Below are 27395 nucleotides of genomic sequence, written 5' to 3'. Positions count from 1 at the left end.
CCTGCCTGCCAATGCAGGAGATGCAGGAGACACAGGTTGAGCCCTGGTTTAGGGAAATCCCCTGGAGGAGGAAATGGCAACCTGATCCAATATCTTGCCTAGAAAATTCCATGGACAGAGGAGCCTGGGGTTGCAAAGAGTCAGACATGACTGAGAGATTGAACATGGATGCACTATATATTTAGCTATTTAACCATTTTTCTTCAAGAGCAGAACCTAGGAGTTCTAGGATCCATCAGGAGCAACTGGAAGGTGGGAACTGTGGGAAAACACGAAGCCAAGACACTAGAGGTCTGTATCAACCATAGACAAGAATCTAAAAAGGCACTGATACGAAAAGAAAAAATAGAATTCAGCAGGTAGAAGATGACGAAGGTGACCACCAGCAACAGGATGTTGTGGGCAGCTCTGGTCTCCAGGGGGCATCTGTGGTGTCCAGTGGCAGAGTGAATATGCTGCACCCTCTGGCGGTGTCTGAGCAGGAGAAGCACCATGGAGCCACTGGACCAGACCATGAGGGTAAGAAACACGGCATCAGAGATGGACCAAAAGTACATAAAAGCTGCCTAAGGAGCTGTGGGTGAGCAGAACCACTTCTCTTGATTGTCAGTATCATTTCTTGTGTTCTCTGGACTAGTAATCATCAAGGGAATGCAGATATTCATTAATATCTGAGCATCCAGATTCATTAACATCTGAGCTCATTAAACTGAGCATCCAGCAGGTGCAATGGGAAGGACCAATGAACTTGGGGGCCCTTCCTCTGAGCATCACTCACTTCGCTCTCCTGGGGGTGAGAGTGAAGGACTGATAGGTGCTCAGGACATAGGTGGAGCACAGGGCAGTGCTCCGAGCCATTCTCTGTATGTAATAGACAAACTTACACAAGAGACTGTTCAGGGGCTTTCTCAAAACAAAAACTGCCATTATACGGGGAATCCCAGAGAAGAGAATAATCAGGAGATTGGCCAGCACTGAGTGTGTGAGAATCACGTCCGTGCCTCTCTTTTTCTGGCCAAATAAGATTGGAGAGATGCTGTGGATAAAAAGGATGACATTACCCAGAGCCCCAACCACCACCTGGAACAGAAAGATGGTTGTCACAGCCGCCTCCTCTGGGTTTCTCAGGGCATCTCTGTGAATAGACATGGAGAGGATGTCAGTGTCCTGAAGGTGAAAGGAAGCTGTGAAGATGATGACAGGGTCAACACTGGGAAAGAATTCTGGATCTTTTCCTCTCCTGAGAAGGGAGAGACTGTCATAGTCCACATGTGGGGTTCAACCTGTAAGACACATGCATGACATCAGTTATACTTTCCACTATTAGTATATTAATTTCTACTATTTGGCATATCCTTATTCTCCACCAGCATGTAAGTTCCATGAAGTTAAGAACTACATCCGGACTTCCCTGGGGTCCAGGGGTTAAGAAACCGGCTTGCAACCCAAAGACAGAGGATCAAACACTTATCGGGGAACCAAGGTTCCATGTGCCGAGGAGCAAGTAAGCCTACATGCTGCACCTAAGATCCAAGGCAGCCAAATAAATAAATACATATTTTTTTAAAGGACCACATTTATCTTGTTTACCAACATGGTCGGTGCATAATAGAGATTACAAATATGTACTGAGTATATGACTATGTGACAGGAGACAGAAAAGCAGATACACTAAACCTCTTAGAGACATTCCTGCCTATTGTAAGAATGCATTAAGAAAAAAATCGCAAATTATGAAAGTATTGAACTTCTACGATTGTCCAGCTGATTTTAATACAGTTTCAATAGAGTCAGTTATCCACGTTTGAAACTCATATTTCATCAGAATTACCACACACAGCATAACTTAAAAATTCATTTGTGGATCTGCACTTTCTAGTTCCTCAGGTAAGGAGCTTGGGAGTCACGTCTCTGTCCTAACAAGGAAAATACCAAATAGACTGAAAATTCTCGAATCAGTAAGAGAGGTGAGAGACAGGGGACATCCCTGCCTCCACAAGGGAAGGGACAGCAGGTGAAGAGAAGGAACCAAGATTATACTGGAGCAAAGATTCATGAGCAGAAATCCCTCTGGAACAAGTCCTGGATAGGAAATCCTGCGTCATAATCAATGGACTGATGGGGACTCAGTGTGTAGGAGTCTGACAGAATCTCCAGGAGGACCACTCATCCCACAGTTCTGTGAGTCTGGTGATATTTCCCTCAGTTAATATCAGAGAAATCCACCAGATCATTTGGAGTTGTGTATCTGCTGTGACTAAACATGCACACAAGCCAGTAGAAGCAATAATAATTAATGTGATGCTGAATCAGCAGAGAAGTGTGTAACTCACCTCATCCCAGGTCAGCACAGAAGTCAGAGCTCGTCTGTGCGGGCCTCCTAAGAGAGGGAGAAGCCCTGCTGAGAGAGCTCGTCATGTGCCCAGGACCATGGACAGAGGAGTCAGGAACTCGGCTCTGGGCAGAGGGACAGCGGGGGGAGCTGTGGAGGGCAGAGCAGGCCGCGGCCAGTGCAGAATCACTAAGCCTTTTCTCAGAGATTGCCTCTGATGGCGCTCAGCCTTAGCCATGACAACCACCTGGGGTCCTTGTCAATACTGGCCTTAGAATGTCTGAACTGCTACAACAAAACATCACCCACTCAAGAGGATTATAAAAACAGAAATTTATTGCTCACAGTTCTGGAGGTTAGAAGTCCAAGATCAAGGCTGCAGCATGATTCCTGTCTGGGGAGAGCTGCCTTCTTGATTCATGACTGGTGCCTCTTGCCGTGCCCTCAGGTGATGGGAAGAGTCATGGAGCTCTCGAGGTCTCTTTTATAAGGGCACTTACATAGTTCATGAGGTCTCCACCTGGCCAAAGGCCCACATCCTGACACCATCATGTTTGGGATTATGATATCAATATATAAATTTTGGGACAGAAATACTCAGACAATTCCATGGTTCAAGGTACAGTCCACTGTATTTGAAAATATTAAATTCAGCATTGAATTACCACAAACAGTATTATTCTAATCCTATTACCATTTTTTTTAAATTTTATTTTGTACTGAGGTGTAGCTGATTGACAATGCTATGATACTTTCAGGTGAACAGTGAAGGGCCTCAGCCATACATGTACAGGTATCCATTCTCCACCAAACTCCCCTCCCATCCTGGCTGCCAGATCCAATTGAGCAGAGTTCCCTGTGCTATATAGTAGGTCATTTGTTGGGTTTCCATTTTAGTAGTTCCAATTCTTTAAAAAGGGCATACATTGCTTATTTTCTAGCATTTGCACTGTTTTCACAGTTGAAAATTCATTAGATTTCATCTCATTACAAAGTCTTTTTTCTTTCTTCTCCTGCTCCAGAATAAAATAGGAGGGGAGCATTTCCCCATTCAATCAGAGAGACAAAAATATGAGTAACATCTCTACACACAACTTAAAAACCTCCAGAACTCTGACAGAATGTCTTAGCAGAAATTATAACCTACAGTCTAACTTGTTAGGTCCTGAGAAGTCAGTAGACGTCTTTACACATGGTTGAGAAGCTCAGTGGCTCTGGTCATGCAGACTTGACAGATTCCACAGTGACCCCCTCTCTTTTTTCCTCATTGTCAGAGAACCCAGGGCACAGGGATTTGCAATGAACTCAGTGCCTTGGTCCCACTCAGATACATTGTTGTTGAATTATTAAAACATCTAAGACCTGGAAATAATCTAAGTGCCCACTGATAAATAAATAGATAAAGAAGCTGTGGTGTATTATACAATGGGATGTTTTTCATTGGAGGATAGTTGTGTTACAATATTGTAACATATGTTTTTATTGGAGTATGGCTGTGTTGCATTGTGTGCTTTACAATACTATTTAGTTTCTCCTGTACAGCAAAGTGATTCACTTATATGTATACTTATCCCCTCTTTTCTTCACCTTTAGGTCACCACTGAGCATTGAGTAGAGTTCCCTGTGCTATACAGTAGGTTCTCATTAGTTATCTATTTTACACATCATAATGTATACATGTCAAATTAATAGTATTACTCACAAGTACTGAATCATTATTTTACCCGTGAAACCAACATAACAATATATCAGTTGTATTCCAATTTTAAAAACTGCAAAAACAAAAGTTGGACACTATCTTATACAAAAATGATCTGAACTGGATCACCAGCAAGGTCCCCCAAACAAGTCTCAACATATTGAGACTGAAATCCCATGACGTGTCTTTTCTAACCCCCTGATATGGAACTAGATGCCAACAACAGCAGGAAAGTCGGAAAATTCACAGATACGTGGAGATGAACAACCACCTCTAGAGCAAACAGTGGTCAAAGAAAAATCCAAAAGGAAATAAAAGACCTTGAGACAAGAGTGAGTGGAAACATAGCAAACAGAAGGTTATGGGATTCAGCACAAGTTGTTCTAAGAGGGACGTTTTCACAACAGATGCCTACATAAAGAAAAAAGATTGTAGTAACCAAGGTAACTTTTTACCACAAGGATCAAAGCAACCAAAAACCACCAAAATATCACCAACACCCCCTCCTCGGTCCCCCAAAACCAAACCCCAAACTAAGGAAAAGTTAATGGATACAAGGAAATAAAAAAGAACGGATGGAAATAAATGAAATAGAGATCAGAAAAACAACAGAAAAGACCAAGGAAACCATGAGCTGGCGTTTGGAAAGATGAACATTCGCCTTGTCACTGAGCACCTGCAGCAAGGTGAGAAGGAAACAGTGACTTCGGGCACCTAAGGCGTTTCTAACCCCACGGCCGCCCTCGCTCCTTTTCCCACCACAGCTGCGGTATTACTTCCGCTCAAAGCAGGAAGCGCGTCCTGGCCTCCCCTCCCAACTCCTAGTCGCCCCTCTTTCCGCCACTTCAACGGTCTGGTCCTTCAGGCTCAGCCTCCTGGCTCCACCTTCTCAGAGTCACCTCAGGAGCCCCCTCAATCAGTATGACTGACTCGCTCTCTTCACCTCAAGATGAGCTTCATACCTTTTTGTTCGTTTGCTCCTCTCCGCTCTCTCTCCCTGATAAATTGAGATCTCACAGAAACAAGAAATACTGCCCTGGCAGATGCAGCGGTCGCCTGACAAGCACCATGGCTCCCGGCCAGCCTCTCCCTCAGCTGTGGCTCGTGCTGGAGCTGCTGTGTGCAGGCACCACTTCCGGTTTTACTAGAGTTTACTGGGACAAGGACCTAAACACTTATCCTGCTCTCGTGACAGTTCCTAGACTCTTACCCCTGCTCTCGCGACAGCTCCTGGAAAGAGGACTTGGACATATGCTCCTGCTCTTGTGACAGTTCCTGAGGCACAGGCCTGTTCAGGTACCTCTGATCTCGCTGTAGCTCCTGGGGCTCGAAGATGGACATGTACCCCTGATCTCCCGGCAGCCCCCGAGGAAAGGTCCCAGACAGGTGAGTGGACTGTGGGTCCTGCCCTGCAAGGCTGTACGGCAACTTCTACCTGCGCTGCGTCCTGTCCAGCCTATTTCAGGCTGCTCTGGCCCATCCTGGGGGTGCCCTGAGCCTGGCCCTCCTAATGCGGCTGCTCCATGAGTCCGATGGAACTGTATCAGTAGAAGCCCTGACATGAATGTCAATGCACAGTAACTCTTTATAGGATCCTCAGGAAGCCCCCTCGTGTCTCCCTACATCACAGCTCCCAGAGACTCCTGTTCATGCCTGTCCTTTCATCCTCTTGCACCTCTCCTCCCACACACATGGCCCACGACCTTCCTGTGAGGCTGGGTATTCTGGGGTGAGAGGTGTGGTCAAATCCACCGGATGTACATATCCTGAGAGACACAGAAATCAACCCCACAGGTGAGGTGCCTCCCTGACACCAACAGTCACAATCAGAAGGACACACCTGCCCCCACACAGTCCATGATCCCCAGCCCCACACGGTCACACACGGGGGACGCCACCACAGCCAGAGTCAGAAACTAACTCACAGCAGGTGCTGACAGGGCTCTTCTTTCAGGAAACGCCATTAAAGGCAGTTCTGTCTCTTTTGCTCCTGAGCACTTTTTCTACCCTAACTTTCTCATACAGTTTAGTTTAGTTTTTTTTTTTTTTAACTTCTGTGAGTAAAAATGCTTACAATACAGTGGAAGCAGCAGGAATTAATCCTGTTGCATTAACGGAGGAGTAGGTAACTCATCACAGGTGAGCCCTGAATCAGAGCTGGTGTGTAGCCCAGTGCTGAGGGAATGCTGAGAATGAGCTGCTTAGAGGCATCGTCAGGAGCTGTGGGCAACGGGACTCAAGGAGCCTGAGTAGGATCAGGTTGAGACACACTGACAAAGGGGGGAGGGGGACTCCTTCCCCTGCAAGCATAGATGGGTGAGGTCTGCTACAGTGAGCAGTGAAAGTGGAAGTTGCTCAGTCATGTCCAACTCTCTTTGACCCCATGGACTATAGAGCCCGTGAAATTCTACAGGCCAGAGTACTGGAGTGGGTAACCTTTCCCTTCTCCAGCGGATCTTCCCAACCTAGGGATCGAATCCAGGTCTCCAGCATTGCAGGCAGATTCTGTACCAGCTGAGCTACCAGGGAAGCTCACAGTGAGCAGAGTCCTTGTTAACAACAGGGAGGAGCTCGGTGACAGGATCATCCAAGGCTTAGCACACATTCCAGAGAGACCACATCCCTCCTCCCATCTTTAGAAACTCCAGGGCACAGGGATCTACAGTGGACCACCCAGCTCTGCTCCCAGCCTAAGACACTCCTGGGCTCACAGCCACCCTCCACCCAGCAGAGCATGGATGTGAGTGCTCAAGTGAGGCCATGTTGCCCCTGTCCTGCCCAGTCTGAGTTAAGTCTTAAGTCCCTCTCCTGCTGGAGGCAACGTCTCTCCAAGTCTTTGCCCTGAGATTGAACAGAAGGAAGCACTCACATGGCTGGTCTTTGCTTCAGAGCTCTGTGCAGGGACGTGTCACTCAGGATGAGCGCCGAGCACCTGAGGTCATGGTTATAGGGACGGTGTTTGTAGCCTTGGTCTCTCCACAGAGATTCCATTATCACGCCACCTGCTGTGTGGGTGACACTGACTGCATGGGGAGTCTGGGGCGTTTCCAGCGAGGAGCAAATGTTATCCCCAGTGTAAATCATCATCTTCCTTCTTGGGAGATTAAGGACAGCTTTTGGGAATCAATGAAAAGATCTGAATGGGCAGTCAAATAGCTGGCAGAAAACTTTTTTCTGAATTCCCTGTGGAAAATGGTAGTTCAGAATCAAGTTGTCATCGGGTACTATAGGATCGCTTGAAGGTGCATCAAAGTTTTTTTTCTTTTACCACACTTCCAACTGGGCTTATTCCTCCAGGTATTTTCTTTATATATAGGCAGGTGTTTACCAATTCGGTTTTGGTAACAGTGTCTTTGAGAAGCTTTAATTCACATACCATATAACTCACCCATCTAAAGTACACCACTCAGTGGTCTTACTTTATTCAGAGAGCGGTCTTGGCTGTTGTTTGGTCTCTAAGTCTTGTCGGACTCTTTGCGACCCAACTGGCTGTAACCCTCCAGGCCCTTCTGTCCATGGGATTTCCCAGAGAAGAATACTGGAGGGGGTTGCCATTTCCTTCTCCAGGGGATCTTCCCCACCCAGGAGTAAAATCCACGTCTCCTAGTTTAGCCGGTGGATTCTTTACCACTGTGCCACCAGGGAAGCTTGTTGTGGTCTTTACCACACTCATTTTAGGAAATGTTCATCAACCTGGGACAAAAGCCCAGATCCTTTTTTTGTTTTGTTTTGTTTTTCAGATTTTTACAATTAAACTATATATTTTGTATTGGAGTATAGCCAATTAACCATGTTGTGACTGTTTCAGGTGGACAGCAAAGGAGCTCAGCTATATATATACATGTATCCATTCTCCTCCGAACTGCCCTCCCATTCAGCCCCCCATGTAACATTCAATGCATTTTCATGTCTCCAAAATAATGAGCATCATCACTGGATCCTGAGTCTAGCATTCCTATGACTTTCTATAAGAAATTTTGGGTGATCTCCTTGGAAGTCCAGTGGTTAGGACTCCACACTTCCAATGCAGAGGGTGCAGTTTTGATCCCTGGTTGGGGAATCAAGTTCCTACATGTCAAACAGCCAAAAAATTTTTTTTCTGGTCTACGAAGTATTTATTACTCTCTCGAACAGAAAGCTCAATAGTGTACATTTAGCCCAGTTTGGTGGCCTGTTCTTTGACCCTCACCTTTTCTACCTTGGCACCGAGAGCCACCGATTTGGGACCCCGGACACGGCCTCCCCAGTGATGGTGGATCTCATGATATCTGTCGTTGTAACAGGTGCTGACAGCTTCCACCAGCTCAGCGGAAGTGGCCTTGTCGTCCAAGCTGACTTGTGTAAAGGCAATGGTAGTACAGGTCTTCTTGTGCACTAGACGCCCTGGCTTGGCCTTCCTTGGACCGCCATCTTTTTTTATTATTAATATTTAAAAAAAATTTTAATTGGAGGATAGTTGCTTAAAGAATCTCCATGGACAGAGGAGCCTTGTGGGCTATCATCCACAGGGTTGCAAAGAGTTGGACATGAAGAGTCAGACAAGAAGCAACTTAGTACACACATGAGGTACCCAGAGTAGTCAAATTCATAGGTGGTTACCAGAGGCTGGAAGGTTCAAGAAATGGAGAGGTATTATTTAAAGGATACAGAATTTCAGTCTGGGATAATAAAAATATCTGGAGGTGAACAGTGGTAATAGTTGCACAACAATGTGGATGTATGCTGCTGAACTGTATACTTAAAAGTTGCTAAAATACTAAAGTTTGTTATGTATTTTTACCAAAACCTAAAATTTTTTAACAGTTAAATGGAAAACTCTATGTTAAATGTGTTTTACCACAATTTCAAAAACTACAACTAATTCATTAAATAAATAAGCTACTGTGTTTAAGCCCTCAAAAAAAAAAAAATGTTGTGTTGGTTTCTGCCATATGACAACATGAATCAGCTGTAAGTATATATACATCCCCTCTGTCCAGAGCCTCCCTGCCCACCCCATCCCACCCCTCTATGTCCTCAAACAGCACTGAGTTAACCTGCCTGTGTTCTGCAGCAGCTTTCCGCTAGCTATCTATTTACACATGGTGTTGTGTATATTTCAATGCCACCCTTTCTATTCATTCCATGCTCGCCTTCCCCCCGCTGTGTCTACAAGTCTGTTCTCTACCTCTACGTCTCTATGCCTGCCTGGCAAATAGGTTCATATGCCATTTTTATAGATTCCGTATGTGTGCATTAATATATGGTATTTGTTATTCTCTCTCTGATTTACTTCACTCTGTATAACAGGCTCTATGTTCATCCACCTCAGTTCATCTGACTCACATTAGAGAGCCCCATTCTTACTGTGCCCGATGAGCAGGAGGGCTGCCAGTTCTGGGCCACACAGTAGGTTATCTTGTTTATATCTAGTAGTGTGAAAAATGAAGTAGGGTTGAAATTACTTCTATTCAATTATTTTAAAGATAAAAATAATTCATAGGCAGTTAATTTCTTATTGTTTAAGAGGAGGTTGTCTATCACTAAATATATTTCTACTATTGACCACATTTTATTAGCTTTAATACACTTTAATAGGAAAAACAAGAAGTAAAATTATGATATTTTTAGATATATAGATATTGAAACAATCCACTCATAGTAGAACTAACTCCTTAAAAGTTAAAGGGACTTCTTCACTCAGAAGACAATTGTATCAAAGAAAACAACATTTACAAAAAAGAAGTACAAGCATTGGAAAAGGCAATCACATTGACACTTGCATAAACTCTACTTTCTCTTCATTTCTTATTTTGTATAAGGTACAACTATCTCATGACAGCTAAAACCATAGCATTACTTGTCAGTAATAATGTATATAGATACACTACTGGGGGATCCTTACATGATGACCAAAAGATCACTGAAAGATAGTTACCCATTAACACCTTAAATTTAAAAATAGGACTTTATAAATAACACACTAAAAGGAAGGCAAAAAACAGAAAAAAAAGAAATTAGACAAATAGAAACAAATCTCAAATTTACAAAATGCAATGATGAAAACTATATATGCAAGTGACAAATAAAAAAGAAGGCAGCTACTACTCTTTCCTTCAGCTCACACCATCCATCTAATCGACTACATTTATTGAGAGTCTACCATGTAAACAATCCAGGTTTAAAGGACAAGCAAGCCATTGAACAGCACTGATTTTCCATGTAACACTACAGCATTTTGGAGAAATAGAAGTGAAATAAAGTTACACAATAGAAAAACACAGTATAGAAAAACATATTCTCCATTTTCATGTGTATTACCTTTATCTCAGAAATTAAATCTCCACCCACACAAGAATAATATTCATGGAGATCAATATTGGATTATGCCAGTGTGTATCCAGTATTAGGCACAACACACAAGGATAAAATTTGGTGAAACTCTTGAAATGTTCCTAAAGAAAGGAGATCTTCTTCAGACAGCTGCGTTGGTCAAGGTGAAATGGTTTCTTAGTAATGGTTTGTACACTTCTCAAGCTGATAATTCATGGATTGACTTTCAGATCTCCTAAGGCATCTCTGGAATTAAATGAACCTTCTCAGGTCATTGGAAATTATGTAGAAATTTGGTGTTGAGTACGGACATCAAAAGGTATCCACTTCTAGTTATAAAATAAGCAAGTCAAGGGGATGTGATGAACCACATGGTGAATATAATCAATTATATTTCATTGCATATGTCACTTCAGTCATGTCCGACTCTTTCTTTGTGACCCTACGGACCATAGCCTGCCAGGCTCCTCTGTCCTTCTAATTCTCCAGGCAAGAATACTGGACTAGATTTCTGTACCCTCCTCCAGGGGATCTTCCTGACCCAGGGATTGACCCACGTCTCCTGCACTGGCAGGTGGGTTCTTTACCTATAGCACCACCTGGGAAGCCCAGCATGTGTGAGAGTCAAACACTACAAAAAAAACCAAGAACATGGCATCTGGTCCCATCACTTCACGGCAAATAGAAGGGGGAAAGTGGACAGTGATAGATTTTATTTTCTTGGGCTCCAGAATCACTGCGGATGGTGACTGAAGCCATGAAATGAAAAGACTGGATGAAAAGCTATGATAAGCCTTGACAGTATATTAAAAAGCAGAGACATCACTTTGCTGACAACAGTTCAGATCGTCAAAGCTATGGTTTTTCCAGTAGTCATGTATGGATGTGAGAGCTAGACCAAAAAAAGGCTGAGCAATGAAGGATTGATGCTTTTGAACTGTGGTGTTGAGACTTGAGAGTCCCTTGAACTGCAAGGAGATCTAATTAGTCAATCCTAAAGGAAATCAACCCTGAGTATTCATTAGGAGGATTGATACTGAAGCTGAAACTTCAATACTTTGGCACCTGATGCAAGGAGCCGACTCATTGGTAAAGACCTTGATGCTGGGAATGACTGAAGGCAAAAGGAGAAGGGAGTGACAGAGGATGCAACGGTTTAATAGCATCACGCTCAGTGGACTTGAATTTTGAGCAAACTCCCGGAGATGGTGAAGGACAGGGGAGCCTGGTGTGCTGCAGTCCATGGGGTCGCAAAGAGTTGGATACAACTTAATGACTGAAGAACAACAAGAGAGTCAACCTTCAAAGTTCTCATCACAGGGACTTCCCTGGTGGTTAAGACTTGGATCTTCCACTGCAGGGGGTGGTGATTTGATCCTTGGTTTTGGAACTAAGATCCCATGTGCCCCACAGCTAAATAATAAAACAACTAACTAAATAAAATCAATAAACATGGCAAAGTTCATATCACAAGAAAGAAAATCGTATCATCTGTGAAGGTGCGGGGATCGTACTAGACTTATGATGATCATTCTGAAACATAAATAAATGCCCATTCTTTGTGTTGTCTATCTGAACTAATGCAAGGTTATGTGTGAATCGTACCTCAAAAAAATGGATACTGAGTGCTTACAGAATAATTGCGGTTATTGAAAGTGACTGCTAGATATTTAGCACTTTACCCATACATTCTAACAAGTCAAGAGCAGAACCTAGGAGTTCTAGGATATCTAAGAAGCAGCAGGAAAGGGGAAATGGTGGGAAAACAGGAACCCAGTACATTAGAGGTCTGTATCAACCATAGACGAATATCAAAGAAGGCTGCAATATAAAAAGACACAACAGAATTTAGGAAGTAGAAGGTGATGAAGGTGACCACCAGCATCAGGATGGTGTGGGCGGCTCTGGTCTCCGGGGGGCATCTGTGGTGCCCAGTGGGGGTGTGAATATACTGCACCCTCTGGCGGTGTCTGAGCAGGAGAAGCACCATGGAGCCACTGGACCAGAGCATGACGCCAAAAAGCATGGCATCAGAGATGGACCACAAATAGCTCATACCTATTTCAGTAGGTGAGGATGAACAGAACCACGTGCCTTTGGTATCAGTATAGTTGTGCATGTTCTGTGGACCAGTGAGTTTGAGAGGAACACGGATGTACATTAAGAAGCTGAGCATCCAGCAGGTGCAGCAGGAAGGACCAATGACCTTGGGGGCCCTTCCTCTGAGCACCAGCCACTCCAATCTCCTGGAGGTAAGAGTGAAGGACTGATATGTGCTCAGGACGCAGGTGGAGCACAGGGCGGTGCTGCGAGCCATTTTCTGTAAGTAATACACAAACTTACATCCAAGCCTGGACAGAGGATTCCTTGGAATAAAAGCTGCCATTGTGTGGGGAATGCCAGGGGACAGAAGAACCAAGAGATTGGCAACTGCCATGTGGGTATGAATCATGTCTGTGGGTCTCTGGCTTTGGCCAATCAAGACTGGAGAGATGCTGTGGAAGAAAAGGATGACATTGACCAGGGACCCTATCACCATCTGTATAAGATACGTGATTTGGAGAGCAGCCTGACTTGTGGTTCTCAGGGCATCTTTGTGAAAAAACATGGAGAGGATGTCAAGAGTGTCCTGGAGCAGAAAGCAGGCTGTGGTGGTGGTGGTGACATCAGCTGTCTTCTTATAGAACCAGTACTGCACAAGGATTTCCATATTTTATTTTTCCTGGGGAAAAAAAAAAAAAAAGAGAGTCTCACAGTCTAGAGAATTACTTTACCAGGATAAAATAATCCAGACACCAGTTAAAGCATTCACCATTATTTATTTGGTTTTGCTTTGTATTTACTTTTACATCCTGATGTTCACTCTCCATGCAGGGTCTACAAAGTGATGGTTATATCTATTTTGTTCAACAGCATTGTTGATTTAGTTCACCAATTTTTGTCATTATTCACAGAAATAGAAAAAAAAATCCCCAAATTGTATGCAACCATAAAATACTCCCAAATACTCTAAACATCTTGTGAGAGAAGAACAAAACATCGAGCTTCCTCATTTCTAAATATATGTCAAATCTATGGTAACAGAAACAGTATGGTATAGGCATAAAAACAGATCAGTGGGACAGAATAGAGAGCGCAGAAATAAATGTATGCTCCTTTGGCTAATCAGTCACAAAGGCACTAAGGATACATAATTGTAAAAGGATAGTTTCTTTAATAAATGATGTTTGGAAAATTGGAAATCCACATCTAAAGATACCTTAAAATTCTGACCAGAAGAAAAAAATTGTGACTATGTATATCATAGATTTTAATTAGACACACTGTGATCAACTGCAATACATGCAAACAGTGAATCATTATTTTGTACCCAGAAAACTGACATAACGTTATGTCAATTATATCTCACTTTCAAACACTGAAAAAGACTGGGCGCTATTTTACATCACACACAGAAATGATCTGAACTGGATTAAGATTTGGATGTAAGATGTGAAGCCATGAAATTCCCAGAGGAAAGAAGTAAGCTCCCTGACATTAGTCTTGGTCACAATGGTTTGGATTTGACAACAAAAGCAAAGGTAAGTGAGTGGTGCAGCACGTAAGAGCCTCCTCAGAGCAAAGGAAATCATGAAAATGCAGCTGTACAATAGGAGACAATATTAGCAAACCACACACCCAGTAATGAGTGAATATCCAATTTGGGCAGATCCCCAAATAATCCAGTTTGAAACAGGCAAAGGAGGGTCAAAGGCTCAGAGTTTACACCCGGTAGTCACTTAATGGCTCACCAGCAAGGAATTCGCCTGCAATGCAGGAGCTGAGGAGACGCAGTTTCAAGCCCTGGTGCAGGAAGACCCCCTGGAGGAGGAAAGGGCCACACACTCCAGTACTCTTGCCTGGAAAAAATTCCATGGACAGAGGAGCCCTGTGAGATCATTTGTGACATGGCCTTAAGAGTGCTCCTTGGAACTTCCTTGGTGGTCTAGTGGTTAAGAATCTGCCTGACAAGGCAGAAGACATGAGTTTGATCCCTGGTTCAGGAGGATCCCACATGACTTGGGGCAACTAAGCCCGAGTGCCACAACTCTGAGCCCACACCCTAGAGCCGGGAGCTTGAACTACCAAAGCCCACACACCCTAGAGCCCGAGCTCCGCAACAAGAGAAGCCACCGCAGTGAGAAGCCTGTGCATTGCAGTTAGAAAGTAGCCTCTACTCGCAACGAGAGAAAGCCTGCACACCGCAACGAAGACCCAGTGCAGACAAAAATAAATAAAGGAATGAACAAATATTTTTAAAAATTACAAAGGGCTCCATTATTGTCCCCAGGATTATACTTCAAACCACTGACACCCATTCTCTTATGTGGACACTTTTCCATTTGATGAAGTCCATAAATTAGGTTTTTCCTCAATTATATACCTCAGCTAAATAGGATGGATTTCTTTTTAACAGCAAGGCCCTCAAACATGCTTTTAAGAACTGGACTTTTCTGTTTTTTAACGGTATCTCAGATTGAACTTAGAGCTTTCCACTTACCTTTTTTTTTTTTTTCTTCAAGTCAGTTCTTGCAAGATACTTTTATATCTTTTTTTTCTTTTCTTTTCAGGAGATAGTTTTGAAGGGTATAAAGGAAATGTAAAGGGGTCTGGTTGATGGCTGAAAGAGAGTGAGAATTTTAAAAAGTCACCAGAGCAGACTGAAGAGCTCTGAGGACTGGAATTTAATTCTACTGGCATGGGGAGTGCCACAATCATATATAACATTGAAAAGCATGAACTTGGGACTATGTGGACAGTGAGTGGGGAGGCAGAGATACCTGGGAAGATGCTGCGACCATGAGGCAAGAGGTAGCTGTGGTCTTTACCAGAGCAATGGCAGAGACATGGGGATAAAGGATGGACTAAATCTGGGGGATGTAATATACAGCAGAATGACTATAGTTAATAATACTGTTTTGCATATTTGAAAATTGTGAAGAAAGTACATTTTTAAATCCTCCTCACAAGAAAAACATTGTAATTGTATATGGTGATGGATATTAACTAGGCTTATATAGTGATCATTTCATAATGCATACAAATATTGAATGATTATGTTGTATACTTGAAACTAGCACATGTTATATATCAGGTATACCTCAATATAAAAAAATGGACTAGGAATGGCTTCAGAAAGTGGAAAGGGCAGGACATGGAGACTGGATGGGAGGATGAAGAGTCAAAGTGGGGGCCCAGATTTCCAGGCTAGGGGGATGAAGGCATCAACCCTAAGATGGCAGGCATAAGAAATATAGCTGGGGCAAGGGTGAGAAGTATATGTTAGTTTTTTGAATAAATTGTTTAATTATAGAATATATTATTATTGTACAAATGTCAACACAAAAGAATTAAAATTCCTCTATTCTCCCTCTCCCCCCCAAAATGGGCAAAGTACCTGAACAGACATTTTTCCAAAGAAGACATACAAAGAGTTAAAAGGTGCATGGACAGGAGTTCAGTATCTCTAGTCGTCAGATCAAAATTACAATGAGATAACATCTCTCACCTGTTAGTCTGTCTGTTCTCCAAAATCCAAAAGGCAGAGGGGAGGAGCCAAGATGGCGGAGGAGTAGGACGGGGAGAACACTTTCTCCCCCACAAATTCATCAAAAGAGCATTTAAACGTCGAGTAAATTCCACAAAACAACTTCTGAATGCCGGCAGAGGACATCAGGCACCCAGAAAAGCAACCCAACTCTTCGAAAGGAGGTAGGAAAAAATATTAAAAACAAAAAAAAAGAGACAAAAGAGGGAGGGACGGAGTTCCGTCCCGGGAAGGGAATCTTAAAAAGAGAGAAGTTTCCAAACATCAGGAAACCTTCTCACTGCCGAATCTGTGCCGAGCTTTGGAAGCACAGAGGGCAACATAACAGGGAGAAAAAATAAATAAACAATTTAAAACTCGCAGATTGCGAGCCCTACGGTAACTCCCCCAGCAGAGAAGCAGCGCAGACGCCTGCATCCACCATTAGCAAACCGGGGCTGGGCAGGGAGGCGCGGCGTGGGCTGCATCGCTGAGAGTAAGAATCTGGCCTGAATACCCTGAGCGCTATCTGAGCGAAATAATTTGGGCTAGCAAACCAGACTGTGGGATACCTACCACGCGAAAAGCCAGCCCTAACCTAAGACCGCCAGGCCCGCGCACGGAACAAAGGACTGAACAGAGATAGCCAGCTGCAGACCTTCCCCCTCCGGTGACAGGCAGCCAGAGCCGGAAGGGGGCAATCGCAGCCCCAGAGAGACATTATCTATAAAATTGTAAGCAGGCTTCTTTGCTAACTAAAACTTCTTGGGGGTCTGGACGGTCAACATCTGCCTGAGAAGGTGCGCCGGTTTTACATCCAGATAACCGAGTGGCGGGGAGGCGATAAGTCGCAGCATTGGCGCTCGCCTAGGAAGAGCAAATTGGCGCTCGGACCTGGGAAGAGCACAAAACGCAGGCCCAACTGAGTCTGCGCCTCTGAGGACTACCCGAGTGCCTGAACCTGAGCGGCTTGGACCTGGGAGGTGCATGCAGCCCAGGGCCAGCCTCGGATTGTTCCCGGCGGAACAACCTAGAGTCTGAGCAGTGTGGACAGGGAGGCTACACGCGCCGTGAGCGGGGGCAGACCCAGGGTGGCTGAGGCACTGCGAGCCCACGCCAGTGTTATTTGTTTGCAGCATCCCTCCCTCCCTCCCTCCCCACAGCGCGACTGAACAAGTAAGCCTAAAAAAAAAAAAAAAAAAGTGTCCTCCACCGTGCCCTTTGAGTCAGGGCGGAAACCAGATACTGAAGAGACTAGCAAACAGAAGAAGATATAACAGAGGGAAACGCCTTGGAAGCTACAGGCAATAGATCAAAACCCTGTGGTTACTACGGACTACATAGGAAGGGGCCTATAGATCTTGAGAAATATAAATCTGACCAAGGAACTAGCCAAAAATGAACTGAACCCACAACACCCACCAAAAAAAAAAAAAAAAGTCCTAGATATATTTTTATTATTTTTACAATCATTCTTTCTTTTTTTTTTAATTAAAAAAAAAAATTTTAAGTCCTCTATTGTTCCTTTAATTTTCACTTTTATAACCTATTACTTTGCAAAAAAAAAAAAAGACCCTATTTTTTTCTTCTTCAGCAAACTTCATATATATATATTTTATAATTTTTTGACCTTGTTTTTTTTTGTTTGTTTGTTTTTGTTTTTTTTCTTCTTTTCTTTAACATTGTATTTTTGAAATTCCAAACTCTACTCTAGATTTTTAATTTTCGCTTTTTGGTATATGTTATCAATTTTGTACCTATAGTTTTTTTTTTATATAATTTCTGTGACTTTTTTTTTTTTTCTTCTTCTCTGTTTCTTTCTCTTCTTCTTTTATATAACATTGTATATCTGAAATTCCAAACTTTACTCTAGATTTTTAATTTATGCTTTTTGGTATTTGATATCAATTTTGTACCTGTATTTTCTGTATAATTTTTGTGACACTGTTCGTATTTGTTTGTTTGTTTTCTCTCTTTATTTTTCTAATTCTTTTTTTTTTTTTTTTTTAACATTGTATTTTTGAAATTCCAAACTCTACTCTAGATTTTTAATTTTTGCTTTCTGGTATTAGTTATCAATTTTGTACCTGTACTTTCTTTATAATTTTCGCGACCTTGTTTGTTTTTGTTTGTTCGTTTTTTCTCTCTTTCTTTTCCTTCTTCTTTTCTTTAACATCGTATTTTTGAAATTCCAAACTCTACTCTAGATTTTTAATTTTCGCTTTCTGGTATTAGTTATCAATTTTGTACCTGTACTTTCTTTATAATTTTCGCGACCTTGTTTGTTTTTGTTTGTTTGTTCTTTCTCTCTTTCTTTTCCTTCTTCTTTTCTTTAACATCGTATTTTTGAAATTCCAAACTCTACTCTAGATTTTTAATTTTTGCTTTTATGTATTTGTTACCAATTTTGTACCTTTAAGGACCCAATCTTCAGGACCCATTTTTCACTAGGGAGTGAGATTACTGGCTTGACTGCTCTCTCTCCCTTTGGACCCTCCTTTTTCTCCACCAGGTCGCCTGTGTCTCCTCCCTAACCCCTCTCTACTCTACCCAACTCTGTGAATTTCTGTGTGTTCCAGACGGTGGAGAACACTTAGGGAACTGATTACTGGCTGGATCTGTCTCCCTCCTTTTCATTCCCCCCTTTTATCCTTCTGGCCACCTCTGTTACCTTCCTCCTTCTTCTCTTCTCTGTATAACCCCGTGAACATCTCTGAGTGGTCTAGTTGTGGAGTGCACATAAGGAAGTGACTACTGGCTAGCCCACTCTCTCCACTATTGATTCACCTCATCTCATTTGGGTCACCTCTAACTCCCTCCTCCCTCTTCTCTTCTCCATGTAACCCTGTGAACCTCTCTGAGTGACCCTCACTGTAGAGAAACTTATCATCTTTAATGTAGATGTTTTATCAATGGTGCTGTATAGAAGGAGAAGTTTTGAAAGTACTGTAAAAATAAGACCGATAATCGGAATCAGGAGACTTAAGTCCAAACCCTGACTCCAGGGAACTCCTGACTGCAAGGAACATTCATTCACAGGAGCTCATCAAATGCCTCCATACCGACACTGAAACCAAGCACCACACAAGGACCAATAAGTTCCAGGGCAAGACATACCAAGCAAATTCTCTAGCAACAAAGGAACACAGCCCTGAGCTTAAAGATACAGGCTGCCCAAAGTCACCCTAAAACTATAGACATCTCATAACTCATTACTGGACATTTCATTGCACTCCAGAGAGAAGAAATACAGCTCCACCCACCAGAACACCGACACAAGCTTCCCTAACCAGGAAACCTTGACAAGCCACCTGTACAAACCCACACACAGCGAGGAAACACCACAATAAATAGAACTCCACAAACTGCCAGAATACAGAAAGGACACCCCAAACTCAGCAATTTAAACAAGATGAAGAGACAGAGGAATACTCAGCAGATAAAGGAACAGGATAAATGCCCACCAAACCAAACAAAAGAGGAAGACATAGGGAATCTACCTGATAAAGAATTCCGAATAATGATAGTGAAATTGATCCAAAATCTTGAAACTAAAATGGAATCACAGATAAATAGCCTGGAGACAAGGATTGAGAAGATGCAAGAAAGGTTTAACAAGGACCTAGAAGAAATAAAAAAGAGTCAATATATAATGAATAATGCAATAAGTGAAATTAAAAACACTCTGGAGGCAACAAATAGTAGAATAACAGAGGCAGAAGACAGGATTAGTGAATTAGAAGATAGAATGGTAGAAATAAATGAATCAGAGAGGATAAAAGAAAAACGAATTAAAAGAAATGAGGACAATCTCAGAGACCTCCAGGACAATATTAAACGCTACAACATTCGAATCATAGGGGTTCCAGAAGAAGAAGACAAAAAGAAAGACCATGAGAAAATACTTGAGGAGATAATAGTGGAAAACTTCCCTAAAATGGGGAAGGAAATAATCACCCAAGTCCAAGAAACCCAGAGAGTACCAAACAGGATAAACCCAAGGAGAAACACCCCAAGACACATATTAATCAAATTAACAAAGATCAAACACAAAGAACAAATATTAAAAGCAGCAAGGGAAAACCAACAAATAACACACAAGGGAATTCCCATAAGGATAACAGCTGATCTTTCAATAGAAACTCTTCAAGCCAGGAGGGAATGGCAAGACATACTTAAAATGATGAAAGAAAATAACCTACAGCCCAGATTATTGTACCCAGCAAGGATCTCATTCAAGTATGAAGGAGAAATCAAAAGCTTTTCAGACAAGCAAAAGCTGAGAGAATTCTGCACCACCAAACCAGCTCTCCAACAAATACTAAAGGATATTCTCTAGACAGGAAACACAAAAACGGTGTATAAACTCGAACCCAAAACAATAAAGTAAATGGCAACGGGAACATACTTATCAGTAATTACCTTAAACGTAAATGGGTTGAATGCCCCAACCAAAAGACAAAGACTGGCTGAATGGATACAAAAACAAGACCCCTACATATGTTGTCTACAAGAGACCCACCTCAAAACAGGGGACACATACAGACTGAAAGTGAAGGGCTGGAAAAAGATTTTCCATGCAAATAGGGACCAAAAGAAAGCAGGAGTAGCAATACTCATATCAGATAAAATAGACTTTAAAACAAAGGCTGTGAAAAGAGACAAAGAAGGTCACTACATAATGATCAAAGGATCAATCCAAGAAGAAGATATAACAATTATAAATATATATGCACCCAACACAGGAGCACCACAGTACGTAAGACAAATGCTAACAAGTATGAAAGGAGAAATTAACAATAACACAATAATAGTGGGAGACTTTAATACCCCACTTACACCTATGGATAGATCAACTAAACAGAAAATTAACAAGGAAACACAAACTTTAAACGATACAATAGACCAGTTAGACCTAATTGATATCTATAGGTCATTTCATCCCAAAACAATGAATTTCACCTTTTTCTCAAGCGCACATGGAACCTTCTCCAGGATAGATCACATCCTGGGCCATAAAGCTAGCCTTGGTAAATTCAAAAAGATAGAAATCATTCCAAGCATTTTTTCTGACCACAATGCAGTAAGATTAGATCTCAATTACAGGAGAAAAACTATTAAAAATTCCAACATATGGAGGCTGAACAACACGCTGCTGAATAACCAACAAATCACAGAAGAAATCAAAAAAGAAATCAAAATTTGCATAGAAACGAATGAAAATGAAAACACAACAACCCAAAACCTGTGGGACACGGTAAAAGCAGTCCTAAGGGGAAAGTTCATAGCAATACAGGCACACCTCAAGAAACAAGAAAAAAGTCAAATAAATAACCTAACTCTACACCTAAAGCAACTAGAAAAGGAAGAAATGAAGAACCCCAGGGTTAGTAGAAGGAAAGAAATCTTAAAAATTAGAGCAGAAATAAATGCAAAAGAAACAAAAGAGACCATAGCAAAAATCAACAAAACCAAAAGCTGGTTCTTTGAAAGGATAAATAAAATTGACAAACCATTAGCCAGACTCATCAAGAAACAAAGGGAGAAAAATCAAATCAACAAAATTAGAAACGAAAATGGAGAGATCACAACAGACAACACAGAAATACAAAGGATCATAAGAGACTACTATCAACAATTATATGCCAATAAAATGGACAACGTGGAAGAAATGGACAAATTCTTAGAAAAGTACAACTTTCCAAAACTGGACCAGGAAGAAATAGAAAATCTTAACAGACCCATCACAACCACGGAAATTGAAACTGTAATCAAAAATCTTCCAGCAAACAAAAGCCCCGGTCCAGACGGCTTCACAGCTGAATTCTACCAAAAATTTAGAGAAGAGCTAACACCTATCCTGCTCAAACTCTTCCAGAAAATTGCAGAGGAAGGTAAACTTCCAAACTCATTCTATGAGGCCACCATCACCCTAATACCAAAACCTGACAAAGATCCCACAAAAAAAGAAAACTACAGGCCAATATCACTGATGAACATAGATGCAAAAATCCTTAACAAAATTCTAGCAATCAGAATCCAACAACACATTAAAAAGATCATACACCATGATCAAGTGGGCTTTATCCCAGGGATGCAAGGATTCTTCAATATCCGCAAATCAATCAATGTAATACACCACATTAACAAATTGAAAAATAAAAACCATATGATTATCTCAATAGATGCAGAGAAAGCCTTTGACAAAATTCAACATCCATTTATGATAAAAACTCTCCAGAAAGCAGGAATAGAAGGAACATACCTCAACATAATAAAAGCTATATATGACAAACCCACTGCAAACATTATCCTCAATGGTGAAAAATTGAAAGCATTTCCTCTAAAGTCAGGAACAAGACAAGGGTGCCCACTTTCACCATTACTATTCAACATAGTTTTGGAAGTTTTGGCCACAGCAATCAGAGCAGAAAAAGAAATAAAAGGAATCCAAATTGGAAAAGAAGAAGTAAAACTCTCACTATTTGCAGATGACATGATCCTCTACATAGAAAACCCTAAAGACTCCACCAGAAAATTACTAGAAATAATCAATGACTACAGTAAAGTTGCAGGATATAAAATCAACACACAGAAATCCCTTGCATTCCTATACACTAATAATGAGAAAACAGAAAGAGAAATTAAGGAAACAATTCCATTCACCATTGCAACAGAAAGAATAAAATACTTAGGAATATATCTACCTAAAGAAACTAAAGACCTATATATAGAAAACTATAAAACACTGGTGAAAGAAATCAAAGAGGACACTAATAGATGGAGAAATATACCATGTTCATGGATTGGAAGAATCAATATAGTGAAAATGAGTATACTACCCAAAGCAATTTATAGATTCAACGCAATCCCTATCAAGCTACCAACAGTATTCTTCACAGAGCTAGAACAAATAATTTCACAATTTGTATGGAAATACAAAAAACCTCGAATAGCCAAAGCGATCTTGAGAAAGAAGAATGGAACTGGAGGAATCAACCTACCTGACTTCAGGCTCTACTACAAAGCCACAGTTATCAAGACAGTATGGTACTGGCACAAAGACAGAAATATTGATCAATGGAATAAAATAGAAAGCCCAGAGATAAATCCACGCACATATGGACACCTTATCTTCGACAAAGGAGGCAAGAATATACAATGGATTAAAGACAATCTCTTTAACAAGTGGTGCTGGGAAATCTGGTCAACCACTTGTAAAAGAATGAAACTGGACCACTTTCTAACACCATACACAAAAATAAACTCAAAATGGATTAAAGATCTAAACGTAAGACCAGAAACTATAAAACTCCTAGAGGAGAACATAGGCAAAACACTCTCCGACATACATCACAGCAGGATCCTCTATGACCCACCTCCCAGAATATTGGAAATAAAAGCAAAAATAAACAAATGGGACCTAATTAACCTTAAAAGCTTCTGCACATCAAAGGAAACTATTAGCAAGGTGAAAAGACAGCCTTCAGAATGGGAGAAAATAATAGCAAATGAAGCAACCGACAAACAACTAATCTCAAAAATATACAAGCAACTCCTACAGCTCAACTCCAGAAAAATAAACGACCCAATCAAAAAATGGGCCAAAGAACTAAATAGACATTTCTCCAAAAAAGACATACAGATGGCTAACAAACACATGAAAAGATGCTCAACATCACTCATTATCAGAGAAATGCAAATCAAAACCACTATGAGGTACCATTTCACACCAGTCAGAATGGCTGCGATCCAAAAGTCTACAAATAATAAATGCTGGAGAGGGTGTGGAGAAAAGGGAACCCTCTTACACTGTTGGTGGGAATGCAAACTAGTACAGCCACTATGGAGAACAGTGTGGAGATTCCTTAAAAAACTGGAAATAGAACTGCCTTATGATCCAGCAACCCCACTGCTGGGCATACACACTGAGGAAACCAGAAGGGAAAGAGACACGTGTACCCCAATGTTCATCGCAGCACTGTTTATAATAGCCAAGACATGGAAGCAACCTAGATGTCCATCAGCAGATGAATGGATAAGAAAGCTGTGGTACATATACACAATGGAGTATTACTCAGCCATTAAAAAGAATACATTTGAATCAGTTCTAATGAGGTGGATGAAACTGGAGCCTATTATACAGAGTGAAGTAAGCCAGAAGGAAAAACATAAATACAGTATTCTAACGCATATATATGGAATTTAGAAAGATGGTAACAATAACCCTGTGTACGAGACAGCAAAAGAGACACTGATGTATAGAACAGTCTTATGGACTCTGTGGGAGAGGGAGAGGGTGGGAAGATTTGGGAGAATGACATTGTAACATGTAAAATATCATGTAAGAAACGAGTTGCCAGTCCAGGTTCGATGCACGATACTGGATGCTTGGGGCTAGTGCACTGGGACGACCCAGAGGGATGGTATGGGGAGGGAGGAGGGAGGAGGGTTCAGGATGGGGAACACATGTATACCTGTGGTGGATTCATTTTGATGTTTGGCAAAACTAATACAATTATGTAAAGTTTAAAAATAAAATAAAATTAAAAAAAAAAAAAAATCCAAAAGGCAACACACTGGCAAGGAGGTTGAGAGAAAAAAATACTTTACACACTGTTGGGAATGTAAACTGGTACATCCTCGTGGAAAACGTTATGGCAGTTCCTCAGAAGTTAAAACCAGAACTCCCATACCAGCCAGCAGTCACACTTCTAGGATAGATCGAAGGAAAAGAAACCACGATCAGGAAAAGACACCTGCACTCCGTGTTCACTGGTACATTGTTATGACAGCCAAGACGTGGAAATACCCCAAGGGTGTACTGATAGGAGAATAGATAAGGAAGCTGTGGTGCATTATACAGTGGAATATTTTTTCATTCAAGTGTTGTTGCTTTACAATGTTACATTATATTCTCCTGTACAGCAACGTGAATCAGCTATACATATATACTTACCCACTCCTTATTAGATTTCCCTCCCATTTAGGTCACCAGAGAGCACTGAGTAGAGTTCTCTGTGCTACACTGTAGCTTCTCATTGTCATTTTATACATAGGGGTTGGAGAAGGAAATGGCAACCCACTACAGTATTTTTGCCTGGGAAATCCCGTGGATGGAGGAACATGGCAGGCTGCAGTCCATGGGGTCGCAAAGAATCAGACACGACTGAGCGACTGCACGGTAACAGCAGCTGCTCAAGTTAAAAAGGCTGAGGGCGTTTTGCCATTCAGTTAGAGAGGGGAAGACATGAGCCACACTGACATACATAACACAAATGCAGAATCTCAATGGAATACCATGACAGAAATGCCTGAGCCAACTGCAGCCCGTGAAGGGACATGTGAAGGTTGTTACAGGGCGGCCTTTCTCTCTGTGTTTCTGTTTGTGTGTGTATGTGTCTGTCACTGGATCTTATTTCAGGACTTTCAGGTTCTAACCGAAACTCTGCACATCAATTTATCTCACCTTACTCACATCCAGCACTAACCAATTAGGTTCGAGGACGTCACTAGGACCTTTTATACAAGATTGAGAAGCCTGGGGCTCTGCTCATACAGGGCTTGGCACAGATTCCACAGTGACCCCCTCCCTCTTCCCCTCATTGTAAGGGACCCCAGGACACAGAGATTTTCAGTGAACTCACAGCTCTGGTCCCCCTCAGATACACACCCCAGCACATTCCCCACTTCCACCTGCCAGCCAGGGCATGGACGGGGCAGCTCAGGACAAGGCAGGGGAGCACCTATCCTGCCCAAGGCGCTGACAACACAGCTCTGAGCTCCTCTCCTGATGAGAGCCAGCTCTCCTGTTTCCTGCCCTGAGACTGAACACAAGGGAGCACTCACCTGCCTGCACTTGGTGCCACACTCTGCAGGGAAGTGTCAGTCAGGATGGGCCCCAGTTATAGGGACAGGGTCCCTGGGCCCGCTCTCCCCACAGAGGAGCCATTATCATGTCATCTGGAGCGGAGGTGACACTGTCTGCATGGAGAGTCTGGGGCGTCTCCAGTGAGGGGCAGATCTTATGCCCAGTGCTCCTCACCCTCACCCACGCCTGGGGACTACTGACAACTCCTGGCAATTACTGAGAAGGTCCCCGTGAGCACCTGAGCAGAGGGCAGGGAGAGTTTTCTGAGTTCCCTGTGAGAGAACCCAAGTTTACAGTGAAAGTCATAGCTGGGGGAGGGACACTCACAGAGCACCTGGGCTGCCTTCACTGTGTCTCCCATTGGGCATTTTCCCTCATGGTCTCACTTTTCCAAACTCTTCCAAAATGTATTCTCACTGATCATCAGCATGGGATCTGGATGCTGGGCTTTCTCCTGAGTTTAAGTTTCACAACACTTTCTATATATGATCTTGGTCTGTTTAATCTGAAAATAATCTCTTTGAAGCCGGTGTTCCCCTCCTCACAGTCCTCAGGTCTCCCTCGTGTCCACATGACTCTATAAGCAGATTATAATTTATTCTAAGTCATCCATGGAGCCCCCTCCTAGAGATTCTCACTGGACCACCAGCCTGTCTCTAGGTTCTGAGCCATTTGAGTTGGATAGGAGATAAAATAGACTGTCAAGAGACAAAGAACACTACATAATGAACAGGGGACAAGTGATCAGTTGAAGAAAAAGATGTAATAATTTTAAATGTATATGCACCAACATTTATTGTTGTTCAGTTGCTATGTAGTGTTTGACTCTTTGCGACCCTATGAACTACAGCACATCAAGGCTTCCTTGTCCTTTGATATCTCCCAGAGTTTGCTCAAGTTCAAGTTCCATTGAGTTGGTGATGTCATCCAACCGTCTCATCCTCTGTTGTCCCCTTCTCCTCCTGCCCTCAATCTTTTGCAGCATCAGGGTCTTTTCCATTGAGTTGGCTCTTCCCATCAGGAGGACAAAGTATTGTACCTTCAGCTTCCGCATCAGTCCTTCTGATGAATATTCAGGGTTCATTTTCTTTAGGATGGACTGGTTTGCACTCTCTGCTGTCACAGGGACTCTCAAGAGTCTTCTTCAGCACAAGAATTCAAGCATCAGTTCTTCACAGGAGCACCTCAAAATATAAGTCAAATATTGATAGACATAAAAGGAGAAATCAACAGAAGCACAATCATAGGAGGAGATTTCAACTTTCCACTTACATCAGTAAATAGATCACCCAGGCAGAAAATGAAGGAAGCACAGACTGAAAATAACACATTAGACCTTAGAGTCTGTAGTTGGTAGATATTGAGCATCCATACAAAAGCAGCAGATTACACAATGTCTTCAATGGCATGTAGGTTGTTCTACAGGAGGTTCACAGGCTGGGTCATAAAGCAAGCCTCAGTAAAGTTAAGGAAATGGAAATGATCTCAAAAGTCTTTTCCAATTGCAATGCTATGAGACAAGAATCAAATACAAGGAAAAACCTGAAGGAAAAAAAAAAAAAAAACACGTGGAGACTAAACAACATGCTAGTGAAAACCCAGTGGTTTGCTGAAG

General features: G+C 42.1%; 1 protein-coding gene and 1 pseudogene across 1 annotated transcript; both read right to left on the bottom strand.

Moving 5' to 3' along the window:
• Positions 1 to 203: 203 nt before the first annotated feature.
• Positions 204 to 5372, bottom strand: LOC139177009 (vomeronasal type-1 receptor 4-like; annotated as a pseudogene).
• A 6490-nt stretch (positions 5373 to 11862) lies between these two features.
• On the bottom strand, positions 11863 to 13264 carry LOC139177370 (vomeronasal type-1 receptor 4-like). Its single transcript, XM_070772458.1, has one exon. It carries the CDS (start codon positions 13051 to 13053, stop codon positions 12043 to 12045), a length of 1011 nt encoding a protein of 336 aa, XP_070628559.1. The 5' UTR covers positions 13054 to 13264; the 3' UTR covers positions 11863 to 12042.
• Positions 13265 to 27395: the final 14131 nt, after the last annotated feature.

The sequence above is a fragment of the Bos indicus genome, chromosome 18 (genome assembly GCF_029378745.1).
Source record: "Bos indicus isolate NIAB-ARS_2022 breed Sahiwal x Tharparkar chromosome 18, NIAB-ARS_B.indTharparkar_mat_pri_1.0, whole genome shotgun sequence".
In the NCBI taxonomy this organism is placed as follows: domain Eukaryota; kingdom Metazoa; phylum Chordata; class Mammalia; order Artiodactyla; family Bovidae; genus Bos; species Bos indicus.
Note: the sequence above shows the minus strand (reverse complement) of the source record. Positions and strands in the feature narration are given on the sequence as shown.